This window comes from Photinus pyralis, unplaced genomic scaffold (assembly GCF_008802855.1).
Source record: "Photinus pyralis isolate 1611_PpyrPB1 unplaced genomic scaffold, Ppyr1.3 Ppyr1.4_unclustered_Scaffold781, whole genome shotgun sequence".
Lineage (NCBI taxonomy): Eukaryota > Metazoa > Arthropoda > Insecta > Coleoptera > Lampyridae > Photinus > Photinus pyralis.
The window spans coordinates 124,897-151,345 of record NW_022172244.1 but is presented as its reverse complement, the minus strand read 5'-3'; the positions used below and the strand labels follow the sequence as shown (position 1 = coordinate 151,345).

The 26,449-nt window shown below is 36.2% G+C and overlaps 1 protein-coding gene across 6 annotated transcripts in view; it reads right to left on the bottom strand.

Annotated features, from left to right (window-relative positions):
• Nucleotides 1-26,449, bottom strand: part of LOC116182859 — a 43,801-nt gene that overhangs the window by 5,375 nt on the left and 11,977 nt on the right. For all 6 annotated transcript variants that reach the window (XM_031503415.1, XM_031503417.1, XM_031503413.1 and 3 more), the window contains exons 3-10: nt 24,759-25,969; nt 19,831-20,009; nt 18,885-19,138; nt 18,591-18,833; nt 18,458-18,542; nt 963-1,190; nt 290-479; nt 47-238 (exon numbers count right to left, since the gene is read on the bottom strand). In XM_031503415.1, the coding sequence (XP_031359275.1) occupies nt 47-238; nt 290-479; nt 963-1,190; nt 18,458-18,542; nt 18,591-18,833; nt 18,885-19,138; nt 19,831-20,009; nt 24,759-25,969 (2,582 nt within the window). The remainder of the gene's footprint in view (nt 1-46; nt 239-289; nt 480-962; nt 1,191-18,457; nt 18,543-18,590; nt 18,834-18,884; nt 19,139-19,830; nt 20,010-24,758; nt 25,970-26,449) is intronic.

Sequence of the window (26,449 nt, the reverse complement as noted above, 5' to 3'; positions counted from 1 at the left end):
AAAATAAAAGTAAAAATACGCAAAAACGTGGAGAATCGGCCCTCACCTCTCGTGCATATATAGAGGCATTGGCGTTCCCGGTATCATATACGGAATATATGGAGACGCCATAGGCGGCCAAGGAGGTCTCAATAACCCCATTCGTTCTAAATACAATTGTTCATCTATTAATGAAAGGGGTGGGTACCCGTATGGAGGGTAGGCCGCTACATCCAAAGGTACAGGCAGCTGAGGTAGTCTAAAAAATCGCAGTTACATTTCCTGTAAGACACGATTTAATATTCAATACCTATCTTCGGCCCTGTATGGCTGAAATCCACTTCTCGATAAATCGGGTAGAGGAGAACAACCAGGGTACCGATCCGAAGACAATGTTGATGGATGTAGTCTAGATTCGGGAGGTCGAATATTCGATCCACTGCCGCCAAACAAATTAAGATCTGGGGCTTTTGGTAATTTTTCGCTAACTTGCACGTTGCCTAATTAAAAAAACAATGTTCAGTAAACAATTTGCATTAGAAGTTATTAACTCAATATTTAATCAAAAGTAACATTTGTTCAAGGTGATGATAACAATCAACAAATTAAATCTAAAAGTTTCTCTCACGCCGTAGAAAAAGTGGTGCAGGTGCAACTTCTCCACGTTTAAATCATTTGTTTAATCGCATATAACTGAACACACACACACATCATCAATGCATTGTAATAAATGAAATTTTCAAGATGTTATACTAGGTGATCCAGAATAACTGAAAACAGTTTAAATTTGGCGCTTAAAATGTTTAGTGTTTTTTTACTTAAAACATGGTTTTAACTAAACAGTAGTCGTTATCCATTGGCGGCGTTTTTTTTTCTTGTCTTCTTACCACAATCCCTGCGTTTTAAAGCAAAGGTCTTTGCAAGTGCAACATACTTTTGTTTAATTATAGGAAAAATTACAATTGCGAAAGAAAAATGATTACCTAAATCCCTTCGATGAGAATCCGTAGCGGACGGTGCAGTCGTCGTTGTCGGATGTTCACTTGTGGTAGGAACTGATTGCTGTGCCAAGTTTCTTAAAGCTGCTGCAAACGAATGTGAACCCTGTCCTTGACTAGATTGGCTCGTTCCCGAAATCGCGTGACTGCTGCCAGATCTATGCTTACTTACGGAATTTGTTGCCAACACTGTTTTGGTAGTTGTAGTTACACCTGAAATAACAATTTCACTTAGTATTATTACGAGGGATTTACACTTATGCCGTTGTAGCTTTACTTTAAACACGTTTTCTAAATTCAGAATGTGTGAGCTGCTGTATTGATTTTAATGTGAATCAGTGATTAGTTAAAACTAAATGTCACTTCTCATTATGATGTTTAGAAAAACTTGCCCTTAAACATTTTTAATTATTTTAAACATTTCCAACGGCAAATAATTCAATATGTATTTAATGCAAAATCAACATTGTTTGAGACCGTGGTCACTATATACTTTCAAATCTTCCATGCTCGCCCCGAGAATGGAGTAAGTGGTTCATAGCTATGCATCTAACCCATTGCACTATTTTTTATTTTATTTTATTGCCTTTATTTTATAGTGGGCGGAGTGTTAGCAATTTGCTACTCTTCCCACTCAACCCACTATACAATCACAAACAGCCATGCCTTACCTGGGATTCGAACCCAGGACCCTAGTAGCCAAAGTTAGAGCTTCTAACGCAAGCTCATCTGAGCTACGCAGGTCGGTCGTACAATCATCATTCCCCTTTGGTATTTAAGAAAGGGACAGAAGTAATATATCAACTGCATTATAAAACTCTGAACCTTTTTTTTGTCCCTGTGAGAAATGCAGATAACCTTTTCCAGTTACACTGTGCGTAAGTGTTTCATAGTTCTACTATTCCTTGAGTTAATTATTTCTCACCCATGAAGTGTTCCTTTGACTGTAACGGGTGGTTGGTTTGGACTTTTTCAATTTTATATTCTGATAAGCATAGGAAGATTTACGCATGTACCGCTTTATAGTGAACAGAAACAAAATTGCGCCTGCAAATAAAGGGCGAAATAAAATTTTTTTTTAATAAAAGGCGAAAAGCGAAGAGAGGTACCGTGTATGCGGGGATTTTAGACCGCAGAGGGGTTTAGCTTTTCAAAAAGACGCAAGTACTTTGTTTTGGTGTAAGAATTTTTAATACATATTTCGCATAATTGTAAGTTATCTCAGTTGTGCTAAATTTTTATTGGAGAAAATTTAAACAAATCGCAAGTGTTATCGGTTTCTATTGTCAGCATTCTGTTTGATTGTATTAGAGGAACATACCATACAAATTTGGATCAATCATTCCACAAATAAAACTTCAACAGTGTAAGTGCGTGTGCGGATGCGAATCGTAATAAATCACATCCCATTTGAAAATCAGTAGTTACTCGCCCCAAACCACCACGCCGCCACAACTCGCTTAAAATATACAAGATTTGTAACGTTATTGGAATTTCTAATTCTGTACTGATAATCATTGTTCTGCTCCTCTTTATCAGTCAGATTATTAACGAACTCCTAGCGAGTTCATAATTTTGCGGTGTCCGTTGGTTAACACGATATCTCGAAAACGAATGGATCTACCATTAAATTTTGCATGCGGATTCTTAATCAAATTTGTAGTAGATCGGGTGGAGGAAGGACGAGGGTAAACACATGTTCCCCTTCATGAAAAGTCTCAACGAAAGGAACTGCGTCGTCAACTACTGACCTTCTTCCTTTCTCCATATCAAAATCGAACGGCGGGGGGTTGCTTTTATTTATCCCTTATGGTACTCTACAAAGGAACTAATTTCTACTAAACAACGTCCTGCTCCTCGACCCCTTATTGTAATCGCTTATAATTCTTCATGTGAGGCGGGCGTCTGGAAGAAATATGTATATCCATTTTTTAATGTCAAAACTTTAGGAGCGATTATTTCAAGAAGGTAAAATGAATCGTCTAACGAGACGATATCTATTGGTGAGGTGGAAACAAATATCCCCAAAAACGAGGGATGAAATCGAGCCGAGCCAAGCTTTTTGAAACTTTAATCGGACCGGAATTTTTGGATGTCCAGCTCGGCTCGATTGGAGGTTAAGAAACTACTCATCAAGTAATTTTAACAAGTTAATTAAATATAAATAGAAGATTATGTGTGTCCACGAATTGAGTGCATATAAGGTGCATATGGAAAAAATGAGCCAAATCAATTAATATACAGGGTGTTTTTTTGTCGAATTCTGAAAATTTGTCAAAAGTAAATTGTTTTTATTTTAGCAGACATAATAAAATTGTATTAAAAAAGTTGTTTAGAATTAAAAGTAATGGAATACTTTCATGCAAATAGACCTTCTTTGATTTTTCATTTTTGTTACAAACATGAGTTCAAAAGTAATAGATGCTGATGAAAAGAATCAAATTAGGCTGATTTGTATGAAAAGTGAGTTTTCACTTAACATTTCATGTTAAAAACTTGTTTTACTACATTTTTGTTAAATCTTCTAATTAACTAATTTTCCGAATTCGGCAAAAACACCCTGTATATTAATTGATTGGGCTCATTTGTTTGAAACTAAGCAGAAGCGTTCCTCAGAACATGAAGAGTCAACTCTAAAAAAATTGTCATATGTATACACCTTTATATGCACTCAATCCGTGGATACAATGTATATAGGTATGTGTACATATAAACAAAGAAACTGATTTTTTAAAAATAAAAATATTTTTCCTAACTGCAAAAGTAGGTACAAGCGTCAGGTTTAAAGAAAGAAATTTTCGCCAACGCAAGAAGTGAAGCACTTAAGGTTCCTGATCGAGTATGTTTCTTTGCTTGTGTAGCATTTTCATTCTACTACCTTATAACGCAATTATTTACTAAGCTATTTCGGTTTTAAGAAATGCGCTTTATCTGTACAAGATGTAATGAAGCACTTAGTTTGATACTCAAAGTTATGACCATATCGTATATTTGTGGACTCGACCAGTTTTGCGGAACACCTGGTATCTAGAAGCGTTTTAAGGTTCATTACAAAAGTGAAGTATTCTGTGTTGGTTCTAGGAGTTGAAGAAAGAAGTTAAAAAAAGCTGTAATTAATTCGCCGTTTGCAACCGTTCCCGTCCAACTATTTCAATTATCTTTGTTGGGTCCGAAAAATCTCTTGTGATTTAGAAGACGAGGGTGATTAAATATTACATGATTTCAGATCCGTTAATTAGGGAAATATAGCCAATTTCAGTTTCCCTGTGCAATTTTTAAGCGAGCGTTAAAACTGCAAGGTCGTGCAGTGTATGTGATTGATCCGAAATTCCAGGTAACAAGGGGAATTTGGAAATTTCAACTCGTCCATTAGCTAATCAGATGTGTTGCAGCAAACCTCGTATGATTAAATTGGGCCGAGTGGCATTAGAAGCGAGCTGAATTTATTTGAATTTGCACAATTATTTAAACAAGTTTTAAACGTTTTCATGAGCGTTTGGTGCAATAACTGGAAAGTCCACTTTTCCCTTCCCTAAATAGAGAATTTAGTATAAATTTGGCGCCAGAGCAAGGATCAGCACCGTCCATCCCGGAATTAACCACTGGCGAAACAAACACAGTTCCTCCCTTAAAGAGTCAGCCACTGCCGAAACAACCATCAACCACCGCTGGAAGCAAGGTCAGTATTTTACTTGAAAATTGACACATTTAATTTTTCAACAATTTTGAACTTTTTCGTCATTTGCTGATCTCGTCCGATTCTTGGAGTTGCAGTTTACTCTGATTGAGTTTACCCAAGACTTCCGAGGCCGCCTGCAAACCGTTGCTACCGCTTAACATCTCTCTGTTTACAAAGCACAGTATTGTCTCTTTCTAACGTACAGTTCAAGTGCACGATAGTATGAACTGGCGAATTACAATGCTTCGAAGTGGAGCATTGGCATTTTTCTGCTCGTTTTTTGCGCATCCGTTTTATCAGTTCAAAGTGGGATGTGATGTGTTTAGACCGAATTCCACGGTTTAAAGAAATAATGACTAATCAGTCTCATGCGCAGCAAGATTGAACGTGAGAGCCATTAATTTATAAACAGATGAACAAAGTAATAATATTAAAGAAGAATTTGATGAAAATTCGCGTTCACATCAGTGACCTCTTACTCAATGAAAATAAACAAAACTGCGTTTAAACATCTACAACTTTAACCTTGGAGTGTGATCTATGCTCTCCCGTTTTGACATTTAACCCCAAGTTATTATGAAAGTAATTGACCATTAAAAAGGATAACAAAAAAAACTAGATCTCAATTTACAATAAAATTTATTCTCGCCCGAGACAATTATAAAAAAAACATTGAAATTTTGCGTCATTGGAACGATAAACCTCTCAAGTTATCACTACAAAACGAGATTACTCTACTAATTCCTTTCCAAAAACTAGTTTCCAAAAGTCAACAAGAAAAAATGAAACGTTTTCCAAAATCTGGTCGCGCAAACATCCCATTTGTCAATAGGTCTCGCAAAGGGTTTCAAGTTCAAAAGGGAAATCGGAGCTGACCGTAATGACCTATGACATTAAGATTACTTGACCTTAAACCTACAGAATGTTAACCTTAGACCTAGACATACATAATGTGTAAGAGAATTAAATTAACAATAATTAGTAAATCACACCAAAAACATTACACTGGGTTTAATTTCTGGCAAAATAAATAATTCAGAGGAATAGAACGGGCAATATCGTCATGATAAGACGTCGCATTAACAACCCTTATCACTAATAGGCAGGGAAATCGCGATATCCGCACAGTTCATTTGTGGGCAGTAAAAAAATGAAAACCATCTATTTTTATGTGAAAATCACAGTTGATTATTAAATGAAATTATCTAAATTTAATGTGTAGTGAGTAATGACACATAAGATCAGCTTGCCAGTTTGTAAAAACAATGTCACTCATTAGGGATAAGTATTACACTATATGTGTATGGGCGGGACCGGGCATTAGGCCGCCAGACATTAGGACGCAGACATTAGGACGCGGACATTGGACCGCAAAGGGAATAGATTGCAGACATTAGGCCGCGGACATTAGGACGCAGACATTGGAATACGTCTGGGTCACGTCCCCCCCCCCCCCCCCCCGACTAGGAATGGGCGATAACTGTTTTCACCTATCGATAAGTATCGGGTACTTACCTATCGATATACTTATTATGCCGATATCGATATATCGAAATATAATTATCGAAATATCGATGATACGATAACTATCGAAATATCGATAACTATCGAAATATGCGATAGTTATCGATATATCGATAGATAGATATGTCGATAGTTATCGATATATCGATAGTTATCGATATGTCGATAGTTATCGATATGTCGATAGTTATCGATATAACGATAGTTATCGATATTTCGATAGTTATCGATATTTCGATAGTTATCGATATATGATTGGTATCGATATATCGATATGTCGATAGTTATCGCTAGGGATGGGCGATAACTGTTTTCACCTATCGATATAAGTATCGGGTACTTACCTATCGATATATTTTACTTATCGATATGCCGATAATTATCGAAATATCGATGGTTATCGATACACCGGTAACTATCGAAAGATCGATAACTACTATATCGATAAGTATCTGTACATCGATAGTTCTCGTTATGGCGATAGTTTTTAATATATAGGTATCGATATAATATTACCGATAATTTTTTTGAAAGCGTGTCTAAAAACTGCATGAGTTTACTTTTATATTTTGGCGAAAGAGCCCGACAAGACAAGAGGGCTCTTTTAACAAAATATGAAAATAACCGAATGCAGTTCTTTATTGGAGTTACCATATTAACTGTGCAATTATCGCAGGGCTCTTTAGCTTTCTACAATGCAATTACCGCTGTAATTAAGCGGTAATTGCACGTCTCATTTGAGAGAAATATTCGACGTATCGATAGTTATCGACAGGGATAGTTATCTTATCGAGTTTTATTAATAAAATCCATTTTCGATTTATTCTCGTGTAAAGTGACTATTAATAGTTACTCGACGTTTCTTTGCTACCTTTATCAAGAGTTTCTTGTTAGATTTCGTAAATGTTAATCAATTGAAACTGTATATCTAAATTTGCAGTGTTCTTAGCTTTTTCTGTTTTTTTGTGACTGGTCCTCTGTAACCATCAATCAGATACCGATACATAGGCCATGATTACACCCTTTGATTGTCTTCTTTATTTTATCTAAAGAGTAGCCATTTTGATGCAACATTTTGTTCAAGTTTTTGAAGTGCTTCTTTTTTTGAGCAATCGTCAGTAAGACGAAAAGATCTATTTTCTAAAGATTTTATTACTGCGTTTATTTGGCATGGATGATGATGTGACGTAGCGCTTCTCTTGAGAAAGGGAGCAAAGTTAAGTTTCCGAAACGTCGAGCAACTAAAAATAGTAACTTTACACGAGAGTAAACCCGAAAATGGATTTTATTAATAAAAATAGTAGCGCTCGTTGAAATCTCAATAATAACATAATCTTATCGTACCAATAGGTATCGATATATCGATATATCAATAGTTATCCACATATCGATATATCAATAGTTATCGACATATCGATATATCAATAGTTATCGACATATCGATATATCAATAGTTATCGATATATCGATATATCAAAAGTTATCGACATATCGATATATCAATAGTTATCGGCATATCGATATATCGATATTTATCGATTAGTATCGATATATCGATAGTTATCGATCTATCGATATATCGATTTTTTAGCTCTACCTATTGTTATTCGATATATCGATAACTATCGATACCTATCGATATATCGAAAAAAATTCCCATGCCTACCCCCGACCCCCTTCTTTTTCGCGTTGCAGGAGGGGTCCGCGTTAGTGTCGCGAAGGAGGGAAGGCGCGGAGCGGCTTCCCCGTTGTCGGTCGAAGTTGATACTAATCATTTACAAAAATAGGCAGTTACCTGCGCCTTTTTGAATGAAAAGTTCAGTCAGGTAATTAAACAAGTAATAAAAACAGTTTTTACTTTTACACGGATTATTTGTAGGGAGGAATCAAAAGTATGTAATAAATTGTCATTAAAGCCTTTTTACACAGATTAAATAAGTAAAATAACATTGGTTTAATTTCATTATACCTTTTATTGTCCTACCTGCAACCTAATGTCTGGTTTGTAAGGTAACCTGCATGATGTTTGCGTTCTAATGTCAGCAACCCAATGTCTGCGACCTAAAGTCTGCAACCTAAAGTCTGCGTCCTAATGTCTGCGTCCTCATGTTCGCATCCCAATGTCTACGTCCTAATGTCCGCGGCCTATTGTCTGCGGTCTATTCCCTTTGCGGTCTACTGTCTTGCGGTCCAATGTCCGCATCCTAATGTCTGCGTCCTAATGTCCGCGTCCCAATGTCTGCATCCTAATGTCTGCGTTCTCATGTCCGCATCCTAATGTGTACGTCCTAAAGTCTTGCGGCCCATTGCCATAGCGCCGTGTATTGTGTGCTATGGTTGACAAGTTTCTGATGAGAACACCTATATAAAGTTTTATAAGCTAAAGCTCCCTCATAGATAATCACTGAATTGTCTTGAGCAATATTTCCAATGCTGTACAGCATTATTTATTTTCATATTGGTCAGCATAGTATAGATATACATATTTACTTAAGTCAATTTAAAATTATGGTTATCTGTCAAAAACGTTATTTTGCCTATACGCAAAATAACGTTTTTTGGCAGATAACCTGCACGTTAAGTTTGACGTCACAGGGCTGAATATGAACAATTTTAACGTGATGACTCTGGAAATTTTCCACTTCATAATTATAATAACATCTTTAGCAAAAATCAAAACCGGTCATTTCAACAAAAGCAAATGTGATTTCTCAATACCAATGGTACCAACATGGATAAAGCGATCACTTTAACCGTAAGGATAGATAAAGTGGTGTATTCTAATGACATCTGTCATTCTTATTTTAAATGCGACGCGAAGCGCGATATAAAATGACGTTCAGAACATATGACAATGCTGTTTCAATGGAAACGACCGCGACGGCAGACCTTAAGCTTGCTATTTTTGACGTTTTTTTGCTCGGCTGATTACACAAAATAATGACCAAGATAGTAATATTCGGAACAGGTAGCCAAATACTAACAGAATAAAATAATAGATTTTCTTTTTTTGTTGCCCATTTTGCAACACATCGTGACTTCCAAAGTCGTACAAGAATTTTACTTACACCATTTCTTTTGGGTGAAAATACGAGTAAAATTTTGAGATGCCACTTTTTTGCAAAACCAGTTTTAATTGAACAGTTTTTACCACTACGCTTCCATCGATTCGTGCGTTGGTTTGCGGTGGAGGATGTGCTGTACCGGCTCATATAAATTTGACGGTAGCAAGAACACACAGAAACAAAAATGAAATAAAATTTAAAGATGATGCAGTTGAAAAGAGGGATAATAAATAAAAAAATGTTCAAATCCGGCACGATTCGATCGAGTGGTTGTTTCTTATGAAGCTAAAGTTAGACGTAGCGTGGATAACAAAAAAATACATCTTGAGCTCTTATGAGACGTTACTGTTTTCATGAAAACTTAATCTCGAGAAAATGGGTATCTAATGGGGAAAGTCTGTTCCGAACATTTTTTGAGAATATGAAAGCAATAATCTTCAAAGCCCTCCAACGCTTTGTTCATCGCGTTTATTTAATGTGTAAGTACAATTTCAATCAAGATTTCGGATTTAAACTAGGTAATTGTAAGTAAATTTCATTTCCTAAACAGGTGAACTTTTTGATTTTCCTACTCCTGACATTGATAAACTTTCGTTTGCGCGGAACAATATCGCATTTTTGTTGAATTTTTATTGCAATGGGTAAAAATTGAAAAAAACAGTTAAGTAATATAAATGTGTGAATGCTATTATAAGTACGCCCGAGTGAGGAGAAAGAACCGCATTACCGCAACATTAAGTTGTACAACACAAAACAAACTAGAGGAAGAGAACGTCTTAATGCTACAGACAGACTGGAAAATGCGCTAAAAATATGCGATATTAAATTGTTTTTGTCTCTAGACTGATAGCGGTGCAAGGGGTTATGTGTACGCGAAAAATGAAGCCTGGGTAGAAATTTCCGCATTTAAGTACATAATAAATGATCTCAACAGTTACTTAATGAGATTCAAAAGACAAATTCCTATTTTGTCGCAACGCATAAATCATTAATGAATGAGAACGTTACTTAACGCAATCATTAAAATTCAGAAGTACTTACCATCCTGACTGTAGGGTAAATTAATATACTGACAGTATTTAAAATAATCCATTACTTCGACGCCAATAATTAATAATCGACAATGAAACACGTAGCGTATCTTTACATCAATGCGGACGTCAAGTCAAAATTCGCCACACACAACACACGACTGAACTATACAACTTTAAACGGTATTTGGGCGTGAGAAACCGCAAAAAGGCGTTTATTGACAAGCGTGACCCTCTCGTTTGCGATACTTGATTTCCACCCTGAAGGGGAAATTGAGGGTGGTTATCTCCCTCTCCCCTCTGTACCTCTTCCGCATTCAAAATTCGATAAACGCGCATGCCTGTGCATCTCGCTAAATGCATCTATTATGAATTTGTAACGCGTCGTGGCAATTTAATTTTTTGGGATCGAGCGAAGCAAAGATAACGTCGATCGGATCTTCGGAAATTAGTTGCATGTACCAAAATCATTAATTGTGACAACCGAAACGCATTAATTATAGATCGAACCTTTTACGCAAAACATCAGATGCTATCTCTAGATTAAATGATAACCCCTTTCTCGATTCAATAGGAATGCATGTTTTAAGTTGCGTGGGTAAGCTTTCAATTTCCTGGTCGCCACCTTGGAATTTGATTTATTAGCGACGATCGGTATTCAATTTGACCGCTGCCGATCGGCGCATTTTGAGATTACGTCTGGAGGGTCAGTATTTCAACAAGTGAATGAATAAGACTCGGGCGTAGAATTTTCCAACCTCCGCTTTCTTCGGCGTAGCGGCCGCACCCCTAAAAAGAATACGCCACGATAGCCCCGTGATTCATGAAATGGTTCAGAGATTCTCGCTAGAAATAAGTGGGCCATTCTCCTGGATAAAATCCACCATCGCCTCTATAATAACCAAAAAAGTAATCTGCAATAGCCTCCTCATTAAAAGGAACAAAGCTTTACAACCCTCCGACGTACACTTCGTCGCCATAAAATGTATACCACATTATCGGGCTGGTTATATATTTTTAGCGCATTTTAGAACTCTTGATGGAAGGCGTTATGTTATGGTGAAGGCATACATATCGCATATAGCAAAAATCAGATGTGCGCATACGCAGACTGCGCAATGGCAACTTTCTTATTTATGGAGATATTTCTTTGAAATTTAAACCAAAGTTGCTTTTAGTGTAAGCAAACGTATCGCATGTTGTAAACATTAAATTAATGCGCGCATGCGCAGGATGCGAAATATCAACTGTTATTTATCGAGATATCTTTTTGAAATTTTAATCACAGATGCTTCTGTTAAAGGCAAACATAACTGATATTGCAAAAATATGATGTGCGCATGCGCTGTCAGTACCAACTTCTTTATTTATCAAGATATTTCTTTGAAATTTTAACCATATATGCCTCTAGTAAAGAAAATCACACCGCACATAGCTATGGCCTTTCTGGGACTTACTGATCATTCATGGAAAATCGTCTTAGGGCGAAAACCTTTTTACTTGTTTTTAATTTTAGCCATGAAGACCTTATTTTTTGACCATGGATTTATGGAGATTTTGTTTTCTTTATTGTATCCATGGTAATTAAGGCAGCTAATACCCATCAATAAAAATGGCTGACGGTAGAAATGTCATTTAATAATTTTGAAAAATGATATAATTATATAAAAAATATATAGTTGTGATGCATGAATGTAATCAGAAAAAGAAATGCAAAAATTGGAAGTTAAAATATACAGGGTGCTAACATTCAAAAATACCAACTTTGGGTCAAATCTCAGAAATGGTAACCATTTTTTTACTACGCCACTGGATTCTACGTAATTATACTTAAAATAGGCAGTTTTGACCGTTCTTCTAAACACTGTACAAGTTCATCCAAATTTGACACTTTCTTATGGAAATAAAATACCCTTTATTTTAAGAGATAGAAAAAAAGAACCTAGGTGTCTGAAGCTCAATTTTAAATAGAGAATCACTAGCGCAAACATAACTCAGCTATCTCTCATCGTTTGGCCGCTAGGGTGCGTTTTTCGAATTTAGTCGATTTCTTTAATACTCCATAACTTTCTCATTTATTAAAGGTAATTGATTTTGGCAAAATCTTTCTTAGAGCACTTTATGTAATCTATCGCAATACAGGGTGTTTTGTTTTTTATACGGCCCTAAACTACATATTTTCACACAAATCACCCCAGTTTTTGAAAAGTGTAAAATTTCATGTTGTTAAATTAGAAATTAATGCAGGAAGATTTTCTTAGAAAAACCTAGCTTGACAGGCTAATGTTTTGCATTTTAAATTTAAATACCTATAAATTAACAGAACTTCAAAAATTAACAAAAAAGCAACGAGCAGGTGTTGAATAAGTGACAAAAACATAGTACATATGGTTTTTTCTTTACAACTATCGTATTACCTAAGAAATAAATCTTAATTTTGCGCAATATGAACCATTTCACAAAGTTTTTTCCGCATTATTTTCTAATTTAACACCATTCATGATTAAAGTAGTAAGAAAGAGAAAAAAATAAGCTTTCTAATGACGTACCACATGACCTATGTTCCATTTAAACAAATTCAAAATGGCGGTCGCACTCAAAAATCATGTGTCAAAAAAATTGTTTTAACCTCAAAATATATGAAATAATCTCAAATGGAAGTGTTTTTTGTTATTGCCTTTATTTTATAGTGGGCTGAGTGTTAGCAATTTGCTACTCTTCCCACTCAACCCACTATACAATCACAAACAGCCATGTCTTACCTGGGATTCGAACCCAGCACCCTTGTAGCCAAAGTTAGAGCTACTAACGTAAGCTCATCTGAGCTACGCAGGTCGGTCGGTGTTCTAATTTTTATGTGTATATCTCAAACGCCTTGAGCGTGAGAGCGTTTTATCTTTATTAGTGACTTTGTATAAAACACCCTGCGATAAATTACAGGTGGTCGACTTCCCTCCGAACTTCCCACTACTTTGATGTTGTGATTCATACTTTTTCCAAACCAACTTTCCCCTTCAATCAGATCACATCAATGTAGAGTAATTTTCTGATGATCCCGCAAAACCCCACACTACGTAGTACCCTCGATAACGACAACTGCAAAATAATCAACTGAACTAATTTCATCGTGTCCCACAACTCACCGACGCCGTAAGCTTTCACACGCATTTGAAAAGCCAGGACCGTATTTCAGGACCGCTCGCCCATTCAAATTAAATAAACCACGTGTAAGGCGGATCTAGAAATGTGACACACTGGTGTGATCCTACAGTCATTGAATTTGACCCATTTTCAATAGGTCTGTATATAGACCAACTGTGCCGAATCGGTCCCAGCGTTTGCCAGTTATCGTGTTCACAGACAGACAGACCCCCCTAAAAAGCCGTTAACGGGCTCCCGTTACAAATGATATCAAAGTGCATTTTTCTTGGGATTTTTTCTTCTACAAGTTTATTTTTGGCGCCTTACAGTAATTCAAAAAGTTTTGATTTAAATTTCACTGTATGTGGTATAAAACTGAAATATTCCAGCTGAAACAGGCGCATTGATAACCTAAATCGAGACCTAAATATTATTAGTTTCCCGTTGAAGACCCTGCATACCAACCCGCTTTATGGTTATGGGCGTCAGAGCAACTGCATATCAGTCAATTCCAATTTACGAAAAAAAATTTGTTGAAGTGTATGCGCCAGAGCTAGGTCGAGCGTTCTAAAGAACCGCTCGAGCGACGAGCGCTCTAATTTTCTCAAAAATGCTCGCGAGCGTCGAGTTGTTTTGCAAAGCGAAACCGCTTGCGAGTTCTGACCACTCCTAAAACTGCTCGAGCGGTTTATTGCGAGTGCTCAAGAAAAGTGCTCGTGAGCGGAAAAAACGCTCGTGAGCGGCGCTTAATCCTTCAGCGCTTGAGGGTGGTTAAACGGGCTCACGAGCGAAATAAAACGCTGAGGAGCGGAAAAAACCGCTCATGAGTGGAAAAAGCACTCGCAAGCGAAAAAAGAGCTTGCTGGGAGCTCGTTAATAAAGTTGATGATGGCCCCAAAAAACCCGACACTTCAAATCTAATCATGCCATCATCATATTTGTTTTCAAAGAACTCTTCACAAGAAAATAACAAAAATTACCAAGTATGTTTTTTCCAGTTATCTCTGAAAGTTTTGGATCAGTCACTTTCTGAGTAGTGTTCGGATTGGGCCTTATAATGCACAAGTATGCCTACATTTAAACAACGTCTTATCTCTTACGGTTTCCAAGATCCTTAAATTGGGGACATGCTGTACATAGGTGCCATAAACAAAATAAGAAAACAAACATCTGCAATAAATATTCACTTTTCAGAAATTTGCTATACACAGAAGCTTTTCTAAATCTAAATAATATTTACATATTGTTGCCACAGTCTTTATGTGATTATTTATGAATTATTTATATAGATGATTAGGCAATATGTTTATATGTATACTTCTTTCGGTTTTTACAATGTTATGAATTAATCGGATTTAGGCAGACACAAGCAGTTTTCAAGCATCTCTTCTGTGAAATCAAAATGTCCTATCAATATTTGTTTTCAACTTGCATTCCTTTATTTCTAATGCAATATCTTAATTAAACACCGTCATTTGCAGATGTTTATGAACTGGACTGGAATGCAAAATTAATCTTTTATCGACGTAACATTTTACTCTTTGAGAAATTTCTACAGGCAAAATATTTACGGTATTTTTATAATTAAAAACGCGCTTCTCTATTGCACACAATTAATTGGGTCTCAATTTTTAAAAATTAATTTGAGTCATCTCCAGTTTTGGCACTGGCTCCATCTACTATCCATATAATTTCGGGAGTAAATTGCAAAATCGTATTAATGAGTCCCTTTTACGGATGTATACATTAAAGATTATATAACAAAATTCACAAATATATTTAGGATTACGCAGCCTATTTGCATAAGCAGTGCTAATCTTGAGTATATATCTTCTGAATATGACATGAAGTGACGTCAGAAACACAATGATACCGAAATGGTTAAAGCAGTCTTAAGATGACTGTTAAACTTTGAAATGGAAGTTTAAACAATTCTATAAATTCATTTCGAAAGTTACCAATAACAACGTTTTAATAGCGGCCATGAATTTAGCTAAATACATATAAATAATGAGTACAGAATTTCTTAGTTTATAATTATACTGTATATAGCTGATTATGCGATCTCACGAACCCCACAGACAACACGCTTCGACTCGACAATACACCAGTCCTTAGTTTTATATCCCATATATTATAAAAGAAAAATCTGACATGAAAACTATATAAAGGTCATACATAGGATTCGAATGAACACAAATGATTGACTGACAATGACAAACATTTATTCCAACAGACAATGAAACAATATTAAAACAAAATCCCTGAAAGAAAGAAAAGCTTGTTTGAACATATCCGCACGCAGGCGACAAGTCAACAAATAAAGTAAGAAATCTTAAAAGTACTTACAATTTTTTTTAAATAATCCAAATAATCTGGTACCAAATTTGTGACATAAGGCGCACTAAACTCAAACAAGCGCAAACAGCTTCTGAAATTCACTTTGTTTTATAACACAGAACTAAATGGCAAGCATAACTTCAACAAAACAACTAGCACTAACAGCCCGTAATTAACCGTAAACAGATATACACACTTTTCAGCAGTCGCGAAATGTAACTGCAGCAGCAGCCCTTTACTCATTGTCTCTCGCACACCATTTTCACCATCAAGTAAACTCCTTTCACATATTTCAAATCGCCAATCAATGACGGAGCGCGCCAAACGTCTCCACTTCTCCTAAATGAAACGCGCAATTTTCGAAACACCTCACCTCTTAACAGCGATAAAACACATGCGTTAATTAATTTTCGCCTGATAAACTCCTTATCGCAAATGACCAGATGTGCCTTAGTTAAAGCACCTTATCTAAATTGAGTAATTTACAAAAGCGATCAAATTTACAAAGAACTACGCAATTACAAACAATTCTCAGAGGAAAAACAAGCAATATCAAATAAAACGAACGAACTGTAACTTTCGTAATTAACTCCGGATTTACTTAGAATTGGAAATACAGGGTGCGCCGTCATTATTTTTGATGTTTAGACCGAAATTACGTCTACATGACGTTGTTTACACAACAATATACAGGGTGGGCCACACATTAGTGTGTGGGTGGACGATTGTGGGTTTATTAACGCGCATATTTAAAATTCATTGTTGGGGAATGTTGAAGGACCCTTAAGGGTACAACCTAAAAATATTTTCACCAAAATTGCAATTGTTATGCAGGGTGATTTATATCAAAGTTGCATTTTTTTAAATGGAACTCCCTGTATATTATCACATATTTCGATTCCTTGGTCAATTTTAGTGTGACTATACTAGGTATGTATTACACATGATATCCAAAATAAGCAGTTTAGCCGCAATTCATCGTTTTTTTCAAAAAGTAGATGTCCAGTAAAAATTGAATATCACAGTTTTCATAAAACTTAGAAGGCCGTGACTTTGCAGTGGCACTAATCATGAAATGTACTAACATACGCTGAACAGCTAAAGTTAAACTTTTTTTGTGTAAAAAGAAATCACTCTGTCAATTTTCAAAATTTCAATCAGAGGTAACTTGATTTTTTTAAAACAGTTAAATGTGTCATTGATACCAGCCTACTCAAAAGACGTATGAATGGCATCGGCGCTTTTAGTTGTGTATTCTATCTCACTTCACACCCTTTCTAGCTTATTAAAAGTAAGACCTGCTACAATCCACATAAATTATCTCCTATAGATAGAATATTTAAGTTTTCAAACTGTTTGTTGTGGTATATAAAACATAACCTCTAACTCATTAGATAATTTTTGTCATAAATATTCTGTAAAACTAAATTTGCTACAGCGTTAGTTGGAAAATTTACACAAATCTTTTAACATTTATAAATTACTTGGCCAACATAGACATAGAATTTCGAAAGCATTTCTAACTACTGTCGTGTTTTTTCTAACAGTTTTAAACTTAAATACAATATGGTCTTTTGATAACTTGTGTTTCTTAAAAGACCACGAAAATGTTTGCTCAGGCTTTTTGTCAAGGTTTTACAATACTAAAGCCTTGTTGCACCAACCCAACTTAAGCTCTACCCACAGTTTAATACGTAGATTGAGTTCCAAATCGGTCTTAAACTGTTGCACCAGTCACAAACATTTCGCAAGCCCGTCTTAAATGTAGGACACTTCACACTTGATCCCAGTGAAAATCAGCATGTAATATATTATCAACGAGCTCCTAGCGAGTTTATAATTTTGCGGTGTCTGTCCGTCCGTCCGTTAGCATGATAACTCATAAACGAATGGACCGATTACGATGAAATTTTGCAGGAGGATTCTTTATCAAATTTGTAGATCGGAGTTCGTGAATTGGCAATGTAGACCAAAAAATAAAGTAGGCCCTTTTGTCATTTCCGTTAGTTATGAACCGAATTGCATGAAATTGAATATGCGTATAGCTTTAGCCATATAAAACACAATTCCAAAAGTTGAGCCTAATCGATCAGCATTCACAGTACCCTTTGCGCATCTCGACCATTTACAGACCAAATTGCAAACTTTCTTATTTATGCAGGTCGAGATGAAGGTATTTAAATGAAACTTGATACATAGCCATTTGGAATAAAAGCAAATTTTCCATTTTCCAAATTTGCATATATATGTGGGATGTGCAGTGCCAACTTTCTTATTTATGGAAGCAATTAACTGTAATTTCTTACATATACACTTTAAATAAAAAACAAAACTAACATCAAGTTTAAAATTTGGTTTTGCACATGCTATAGCCATACCCAAGAGCTCGTTTACTATATTTGTTTAATTTATTTACAGTATGTGATTGGTATATGTTTTGATCAAAGGTCAAATGTGTATAACATTTATATCTTGCATTTTATTCCAGACAGATATTGAAAGGAAAGTAACAGGATTTTTTTTACCATTTTTTAGCATAAACCAAACAAATCTATCAAAATTGAAACATTTCACTTATAGACTTTTTAATTTGAAGGCCAGCTTCTATCTACCTACCAAAGAAAGACATATCTGACCCACCACCTTTCATTACTTGGAAGAAAAATTTGTAGGTATTATAGGTATAGAATCGAAACTTACCTTGTTCAGACTTTGAGGGAATTTTCTTTTCAGTTTTTGGAGAACAATTTTTCCTCGAAGGCCGTGCCACAAAAGTTTGAGGTACCTACAAAGTCAAATAACCTTGATTGCAAAGACGAGCATTCTTACATACCACTTTATCACTACGTTGACCACTAGGTAACCGTGCTACCATGGCTTCGGGGCTGTCTTCTGGAGGCGGCGGTTGAGTGAGCCAATTGTACTGCCTCTTGTCAAGAGGTAATCCCCATCTCTCGTACTCCAAACTTTGCGTTCTTAATGTTTCGTAGCAATCTAAACAAACGACCGCATAATCTCCATTCTCTAATAGCAACGAGTTTTCAGGCTGTGGGTGAAAGCGTAAAAATGGAAAATCCTAAATTAAAGACATTTTATACCTCGTATAAGAACAAGTAGCCCTACAAACCTTGATTTGCAATGCCCGCACCCTCTTTCTGTAAGTGATGATACCGCACACGTAACAACAGTAATCGCGCGTATTGTATTCCCGGCGGTCTGCAAGGGGTGCGCTGCCACCTTGGCTCTCGTACCTTCTCCACTGACTGACGAGGCTATGGTAGCAGAAGGTGCAAACCAATGCCGAGCCATCTTCTCGAAGTTGTTCCGCATTTGAGGGACTAGCGTGACTTAACAGTGCCGGGAAGTACGGTGCATTTCTTCCTGAAGCAATTAATAAATATTGTATACGGGGTATTCCAATCAAAATTTGCACTTCTTAACCAGTTAACATCCGAAAAATTAATAGAACAATGGTTACACTTTGTATTCAAAGAGGTTGGGTTAAATGTACACTCCCATCTCCATAATATGTACATACACTTTTTAAAAAACTTATTGCGATTTAAATTAAAATCTAACTAGAAAATGAAATAAGCTTCCAAATGATATACAGCCGGCTCGCGCCAGCTGGTGACATAATGAAGGTCAATGACACTATCACTCTCACAGGCCTAGTTCTAAAAATAGATTGTCTGCTACTGTGTATGAATCGCACTTTCCGTGTAATCTGAGTTTTTCTAAATCTGAGGTATCACCAGCCCCATTTACCTCGGATAATCGGGACTTTACTGTATTAAAAAGCCAACCCCCATCTAAGGTGATATAGTGCAAATTTGAGTTGGGACACCCTGTATAATACTAAAACACGTAGTCATTTCTGGCGATGAAAATATGGAGACTTGTAAAATAGAAATAGAGAAACGCAAAATAAATAAAATAAAAGCGTAGTACCGAGTTATCAATGTCACATGAACTATTGAACTTTAGAATAATTAAGTTATCATCTTCTTCTGCTTATGAAGAAATACCACTTCTTACCTTCTAAAATGTGAGTGTAAAACGTCTCGTCTTACCTTGTGGTCTACTATATAAAACACGAGCTAAAGTCAGTTCTGAATGTAATCCACAAAGAAAACAGTAAATACTGCTACCAGAAGAATTGGTTATTAAACTACGATCACTAACAACACTTCCAGAGGGGCTGATGTTCTTGTCAATAACTGCATTTGTCTCTGGGCCTGGCACATCGTATCTGAAACCGAAAAGAATGATTCTTATCAGTCGACAATTGGCTAAAATAATTACCCGAAAAACAGAATTTTTTGCTTGTACAGACATAAGTCCTTAGAACGCTTTTTACGTTGGTCTAACCTCTTTATTCTAGTGCAATAAATTTGATATTGCAATTTTCTTTCTAATAATGTAAGAGACATCATTACATTATCGTGCTGTATTGAAAGTTAAATTAAAAATGGTTTAATCTCGTTGTTGATACACATTTACTTCATAACATTGTATTAAAAAAACTGTTAATCATGTGGAATATAGATAGCATCGTTAAAAGTGTCACAAATATTCTTGGGAATTTTCTTTCTAACATTATGCATACACAAGTAATTGTTGATTGTTGAAATTGACCCTTTCAAGGTTGTATGAAATTGAGGGAACTTAACAGCAGTCCCCACCACCCACACCAACTGCCGCACCTAATTTTTAAGAGCAGGTGATGCCATTAATCTCAAATCAATAAAAGATCATTACTTATTGAAATCAATTTCGTTTCCTAGACCAAAGGTGCGGTGTACTTTAAAAGTGTGCCCGCAGTATCGCAGCAGTAAAGAATTTCAATAATATTTTGAAATGATCCGGTGAAGAGTCTAAATCGAAAATTCAAGTGTTTCCAAAATCTCTGTACCTATGCATTTTAAGATTTTGACCAAATTTGGGTTCTGGGGAACTGGAATTAAGATTAATACACTTGTGAACAAAATAGTAACCGTGGGATTATACTTAATTCATGGGTCAGGGTTCGAGCTGTCTCACTGGCTGCCAATTTTTTACAATATTGTGTATGTAACATACCTGGAAATTTTTGAACTTTATCGTTCGCGCTTCTATGCATTTCATTACAAGAGAAAAACGCATGCTACGCCACTGGAAATGTTTTCGCGGGAAGTGTAGCAATTCAAATTACACAAGGACGAGGGCACGTGAGTGGGTGCGCAAGCTTTGCTTTTCCTCAAGTGAAAAAAGAAGAATATAGATAGCTTTTGGTGATACGTGTTTGATCCACAAATGTAAACGTATCCTTTATTTGCCTTTGTAGTTACTGTAATTAGCATAGGATATAGGATAATTGTATTGCATTACTAGTTTACCGATTTGTTACAGTGTTTGCTTTGAATTTGCAAGACATAAAACATTGCACAAGGTTCGTAAAATAAGTGAACAGTTAAAAGACCGTATTTAGGGGTAAGTACATTTTTTGAGGCGTATTTTTCACCGCTTGGAGACGACACGTATTAATTTTCAAATCGGTAGCTTCTGCGCATGCGCAGTAGCAACTTTCTTCTTTATGAACCGATCTTGCTGAAACCCTTATTAAATGCAAATTGATCCGTTAAATTAAAAAAGATGCGTGCGCAGAAGTAACTTTCTTATATGTGATCTAATCCTACTGAAATTTTAACAGGAGCACCTTTTAATTCAGACAAATCGATCGATTGTACTCGTGAGCGCGCGTGCGCACACCAATGCGCAAAGGTAAATTGCTATTTTTGAGCAGATCTTGCTGAAATTTGAACAGCGGCACCTTCTACTAAAGGCAAATCGATCGATTATACAGGGGGGTTCATAATGTTCTTGCGAAAATTAGGGGAAAAACTGTGTCAGTTACCTAAATGAAATATGTACGGGCTGATTCAGGGACTCAATTTAAGATCTATAAATGTTCAATATTTGCTCCTTTGGTGACATGATACATATCAATCCGAAAGTCTAGCTCTTGTCAAACACACTCTAGCATCCAGCGCTGAGGCAATGTTGTGATAAGGTACGGTCGAACCTCGTTATGATCATGGGCAGGACAAGTATCTTTGACAAGTGAAATTCTAATACACAAAATAACTTCCAGTTTCCTATGGCAGCCATTTTTTCTACTGTCTATATCTACGCCTAACGGGCGAATTGTTAACTAAATATGTGGGAAAAATCTATTTGAGCTGCTCTTTCCTACAGTACTTGTTTCATTCTTATAAGTGAAATACTTTTTTTGTTCTGAAATTCCATATAAATTTGTTATTTATGAACCGATCTTACTGAAATTTTAATAATAGTAGCACCTTTTAATAAAGGCAAATCGATCAATTATATTAAACTTGTAAAAAACGCCATGCGCGCATTCAGTGCTTCATTGTTACAAATACCCAGCGCTGAGAGGGATGTTTAAGTGCTCTATTGTATAATTTTAACAGTACCAAAAAAAACCTTTCTTTGATCATTTTAATTTCATACATTGATATACATTTCAAAATCTGCGCGCGCATGCGCAAATGTACATTTGTTATTTGTGGACTAATTCTTGTGAAATTTTAATGGTATTTACTTCTTAGAAAAGCAAATGGAACATCCATGTCAAATATTGCTTGCTGGATTATGTACTTCAGTCAATAAAAGGCGAAGCGATACATGAGAAGTCAATACAATAAAAGGAAACTCAACACATGCTACCGTGCGGAAACGTTGAGCTTTGAAACGTCTTTTTCGTTACTTTTCAATGTTGGTTTCATGTTCACAGATCCACAAAAAAATTTTTTTGAGATTACAATTTCTTTGGTTCCACCGTTTAGGTAACAGCTAGCTAGGGATAAACATTTTGGAAATCCGAAAGTGCAGACCTAACAACTTTACTACATCCACTTTTTTAGCGCATTTTCACACATTAAAAAAAATCGCTACTGTTTGCTTTTTGGTGGTCCGCAACCACTTCTGCCTTTTTTTAAATTTTTTGCAATAGGTACCTTATACCTTGAAGATGTGCCAGGCAGCCTTCAGGGAGTATGCATTATTTCTGTTTCTGAATACAAAAGGGGCATAACTTATAGTAGGTATTGGGTCGCTTGTGCGTGGGAACATTTTGAGAACCATGGGAATTTCGGCAGTTGGCCTGGGGTGCTTCAGCAGTTGGCCCGAGGACATATGTGGGACCGTGGTAACTTTTTGATATATATCGCCAGTAGATTAGAGATCGTGCGCCAAGTTCAAGTTCATTCGATTCAGTTCTGTTTGTCGACAGAAACAGGTCGATTAAACGAATTGGATTCTTTTAAACGTACCTATTTCTACTGCATCAAGCTGATTCAATAGAGATCTGATTTTAATAAGCAAACCTACTTCCGATAAACGGACCTGTTTCCGCCGAAAAACAGCTCTGAATCAAATGACCTTAAACTTGGCGCATGATCTCAAGGTCAAGGTGGCCCCATATCATACTATCTTTATTTGCAATGACCAATTTGTGTCCAATCTTGCATACACATGCCTTCAGTGATGCAAAGCGAATTTTTTAAATTGAGGATGAAAGGGGGAGTAAACACAGGTTCTATCTTTCGTGGGATTCTAATGAAGATTTACACCAACTGCCGCGGGAATCACCGCCACTGATGTTGCACCAGCGATATAAACTTTGACACATCGTAAATTGGATTATTGCTCAGTAGACATCATCCCCTCCAAAAAATGTGTTGAATGAATAAATTATTACATAGCACTGGTGTGACATACACGTATTATTCATTTGACGGGTTATTGACTCAAATTAATATATGATTAATATGTATATTGTCAACACCACTCCTCCTTTAAAGAAACCAGTTTCAAAATATAATGTGTGATGTTTCAAATGAACAATAATTCAAACCAACAATGTCCCAAAGTTCTTCTAAAAAAATGAATTGAAGTTGTGTTTGTTTCGTGCACAATAGTATATCATTTGAAGGTACAAAATGGTTAATTTATTTATTTCTGTACCTAGGTATATGTTTGAGTGGGCTGGATTTTGACCATGGTTATATCCATCACTATAGAAGGAATAAAACACAAGAACAAAATTATCACTTTAAACTGATTATAAGAGGTTACACACTATGTTTTTTCAATAAAAATGCATCATTCACCTTCAGTCGGTTTTACTTGACATTTTTGAACAATTTACTGGATTGCCATATCAATTTTATTTTATTTTAAGTGAAACCACGATCGTTAGCGCAATAATATACAATATACTGTTCTTATGTTTGTACCGGACGCCATTAAAAGTCACCAAAGCTCTCACACTTAAACCGAACATTAAAATTAGAACGCTTCCATTTGAAATTATTTCACATATTTTGAGGTTAAAAAAAAATTTTTGCCACATGATTTTTGAGTGTGAGCGCCATCTTGAATTTTTTTAATGGCCAAGAGTCATAGTCATGTCGTAGGTCATTAGAAAGGAAAGAGCAGGTGACAAAAACACAATGCATTTGGTTTGTTGTATTAAGTGAGAAATAAATCTTAATTTTGTGAAATATGGACTATTTGACAGAATTTTTTCTCCATTATTTTCTAATGTAAGACCATTCATGATTAAGGTAGTAGTAGAAAGAGAAAAAAAAGCTTTCTAATGACGTATCACATAACCTATGTTGCCATTTAAAAAAAATTCAAGATGGCGGTCGCACTCAAAAACCATGTGTCATACAAAAAATGTTTAACCTCAATATATGTGAAATAATTTCAGATGAAAGCGTTCTAATTTTCATAATATATTAACGTTAGAAGTAGATATGTAAAAAATAAAATAGGAAAATAAAAATCTCATTTTCTGTAAAAAATTTCAACAACCCATAAAAATATCCTTTAACGACATGAACAAGATAAGAATCAAATGTAACTTGCTATTTTTCACATAAATGAGGGTTTCTATCAAGATTCTTTTGTAATAATAGTAAACAATACTCACTTTCTCCTTTCCAATGGCACTCGTTCAGCTTCCAAAGTATCCCACTGCCTCGCCAAATGGTTCACGCAACTGTTACAGCTCAACACTCGCCCATGAGAGTCCATGCAGCTATTTTCCGATGTACGGGACACGTTTCGTAGACATGGAAAATGCATGGCGTGAGAATTCATTCCCTCTGCGCTTGTACTTAACCACTCCATTTGAACTCGTGAAAATAAACCGCCGCAAATGTAACAACGATAATTTTGATTGTTCACTTGACCGTTCACTTCGGGTCCAGGTGACGATATTCTGGTGGCTATTGAGTTTATTTTCGCCATCTCACGTAACTCGTTAGCCGCTTGCTTTTTCTTGGTCGTTATAATACCGGGTTTTCCAATTTCGTACGGTTTGAAGCGGATGTCGGAACCGGTGCTGTTCGAAGGTGACTTGACTTGTGACGGTTGTGAATTGCTGTTACTATTCCGATGGTTTTGTACGTCGGCCAACGAGACGTGATTGTTTACAATAACAGAAGAATCGCCACCAAACGCTTTATGTTTTTGGGGAATGGACTTGTAACAAATCGAGCAGACTTGGACCATACCTTGAGGGCTAATAGGACTAGTTCCGGGTGGCGGTTTTAAGGTTTGTATAAAGGGAAAGTAGGGTTCCTTTTCTGGATTTGGACAACAATATAATAAGCGTAAACTACTCGAAGGGTACTCTAATGCGCAGGTGTAGCAAATGAATGTGGTAGTATCGACTGCAGCTGCCTGACGTTTACGTAGAGTATAATTCCGTTCGAAATGAGGCACGGCTTGCATTTGAAACATATCCCACTGTTTAAAAAGGTGATGCTGACATTCGACGCAAGCCTGAACTCGACCCGCCGAATCCATTGGTCGCGAACGGCTAGGTCTGGGATGCAACATGAGGCTAGGAAAAAATTGATAATTCGGAGGCGTATCTGGTAACTGCTTCGCGGCAATGTAATTGAGGCTACCACGTTTAAATTCGTCGCCGCAAACGTAACACACTTCGGTGGCCGAATTTTTGTCTGGCATACTAAGATCTAATATATCCGTTCCAGTCGATGAATTCGAATTTTGGCAGTGAAATATAGGTACAGACGTTGAGATGGGAGAACTACGCGAGCTTGAACTGGTATTTCGAAGGTCTAAGGCGGCATCCACGACGACATCTCGATCTTCCTTATCCAAGCTGGTTAACTGTAAGCAATTAAAGGTATATAAGACAGCAATATAACTAGAACACAGCCTACTATACTTTGCCATAAAATGGTAAGTACGACCAAAATAACCTTACAAAAATTAATTAATTGAGAGAATTTCAATACGGTTCCTTTTGGAGAAATAATCAACAACTTTATTTTTTATATGGCCCGTGAAAAAAGTACATACTGTATTGAGTAAAACTTCTATTATGAATACGATGTCGGCACACAAAAAAACAAAAGTTGGAAACTGTTGATTTCAACAGGATGGTGCACCCGCACACAACGCCTTAATTGTGCGAGAATACCTACCTATCGGAAAAGTTTTCCATTTTTCAGGATAGGTATTCTCGCACGACTAGAGCGTTTTGTGCGGGTGCGCCGTTCTGTTGAAACTAAGTTTCCAAATGTAGCGGACTAAGATATAGCGAAATTTATTTTGGGGTGTTTAGAGGGATACAAATTTTCTATTTGA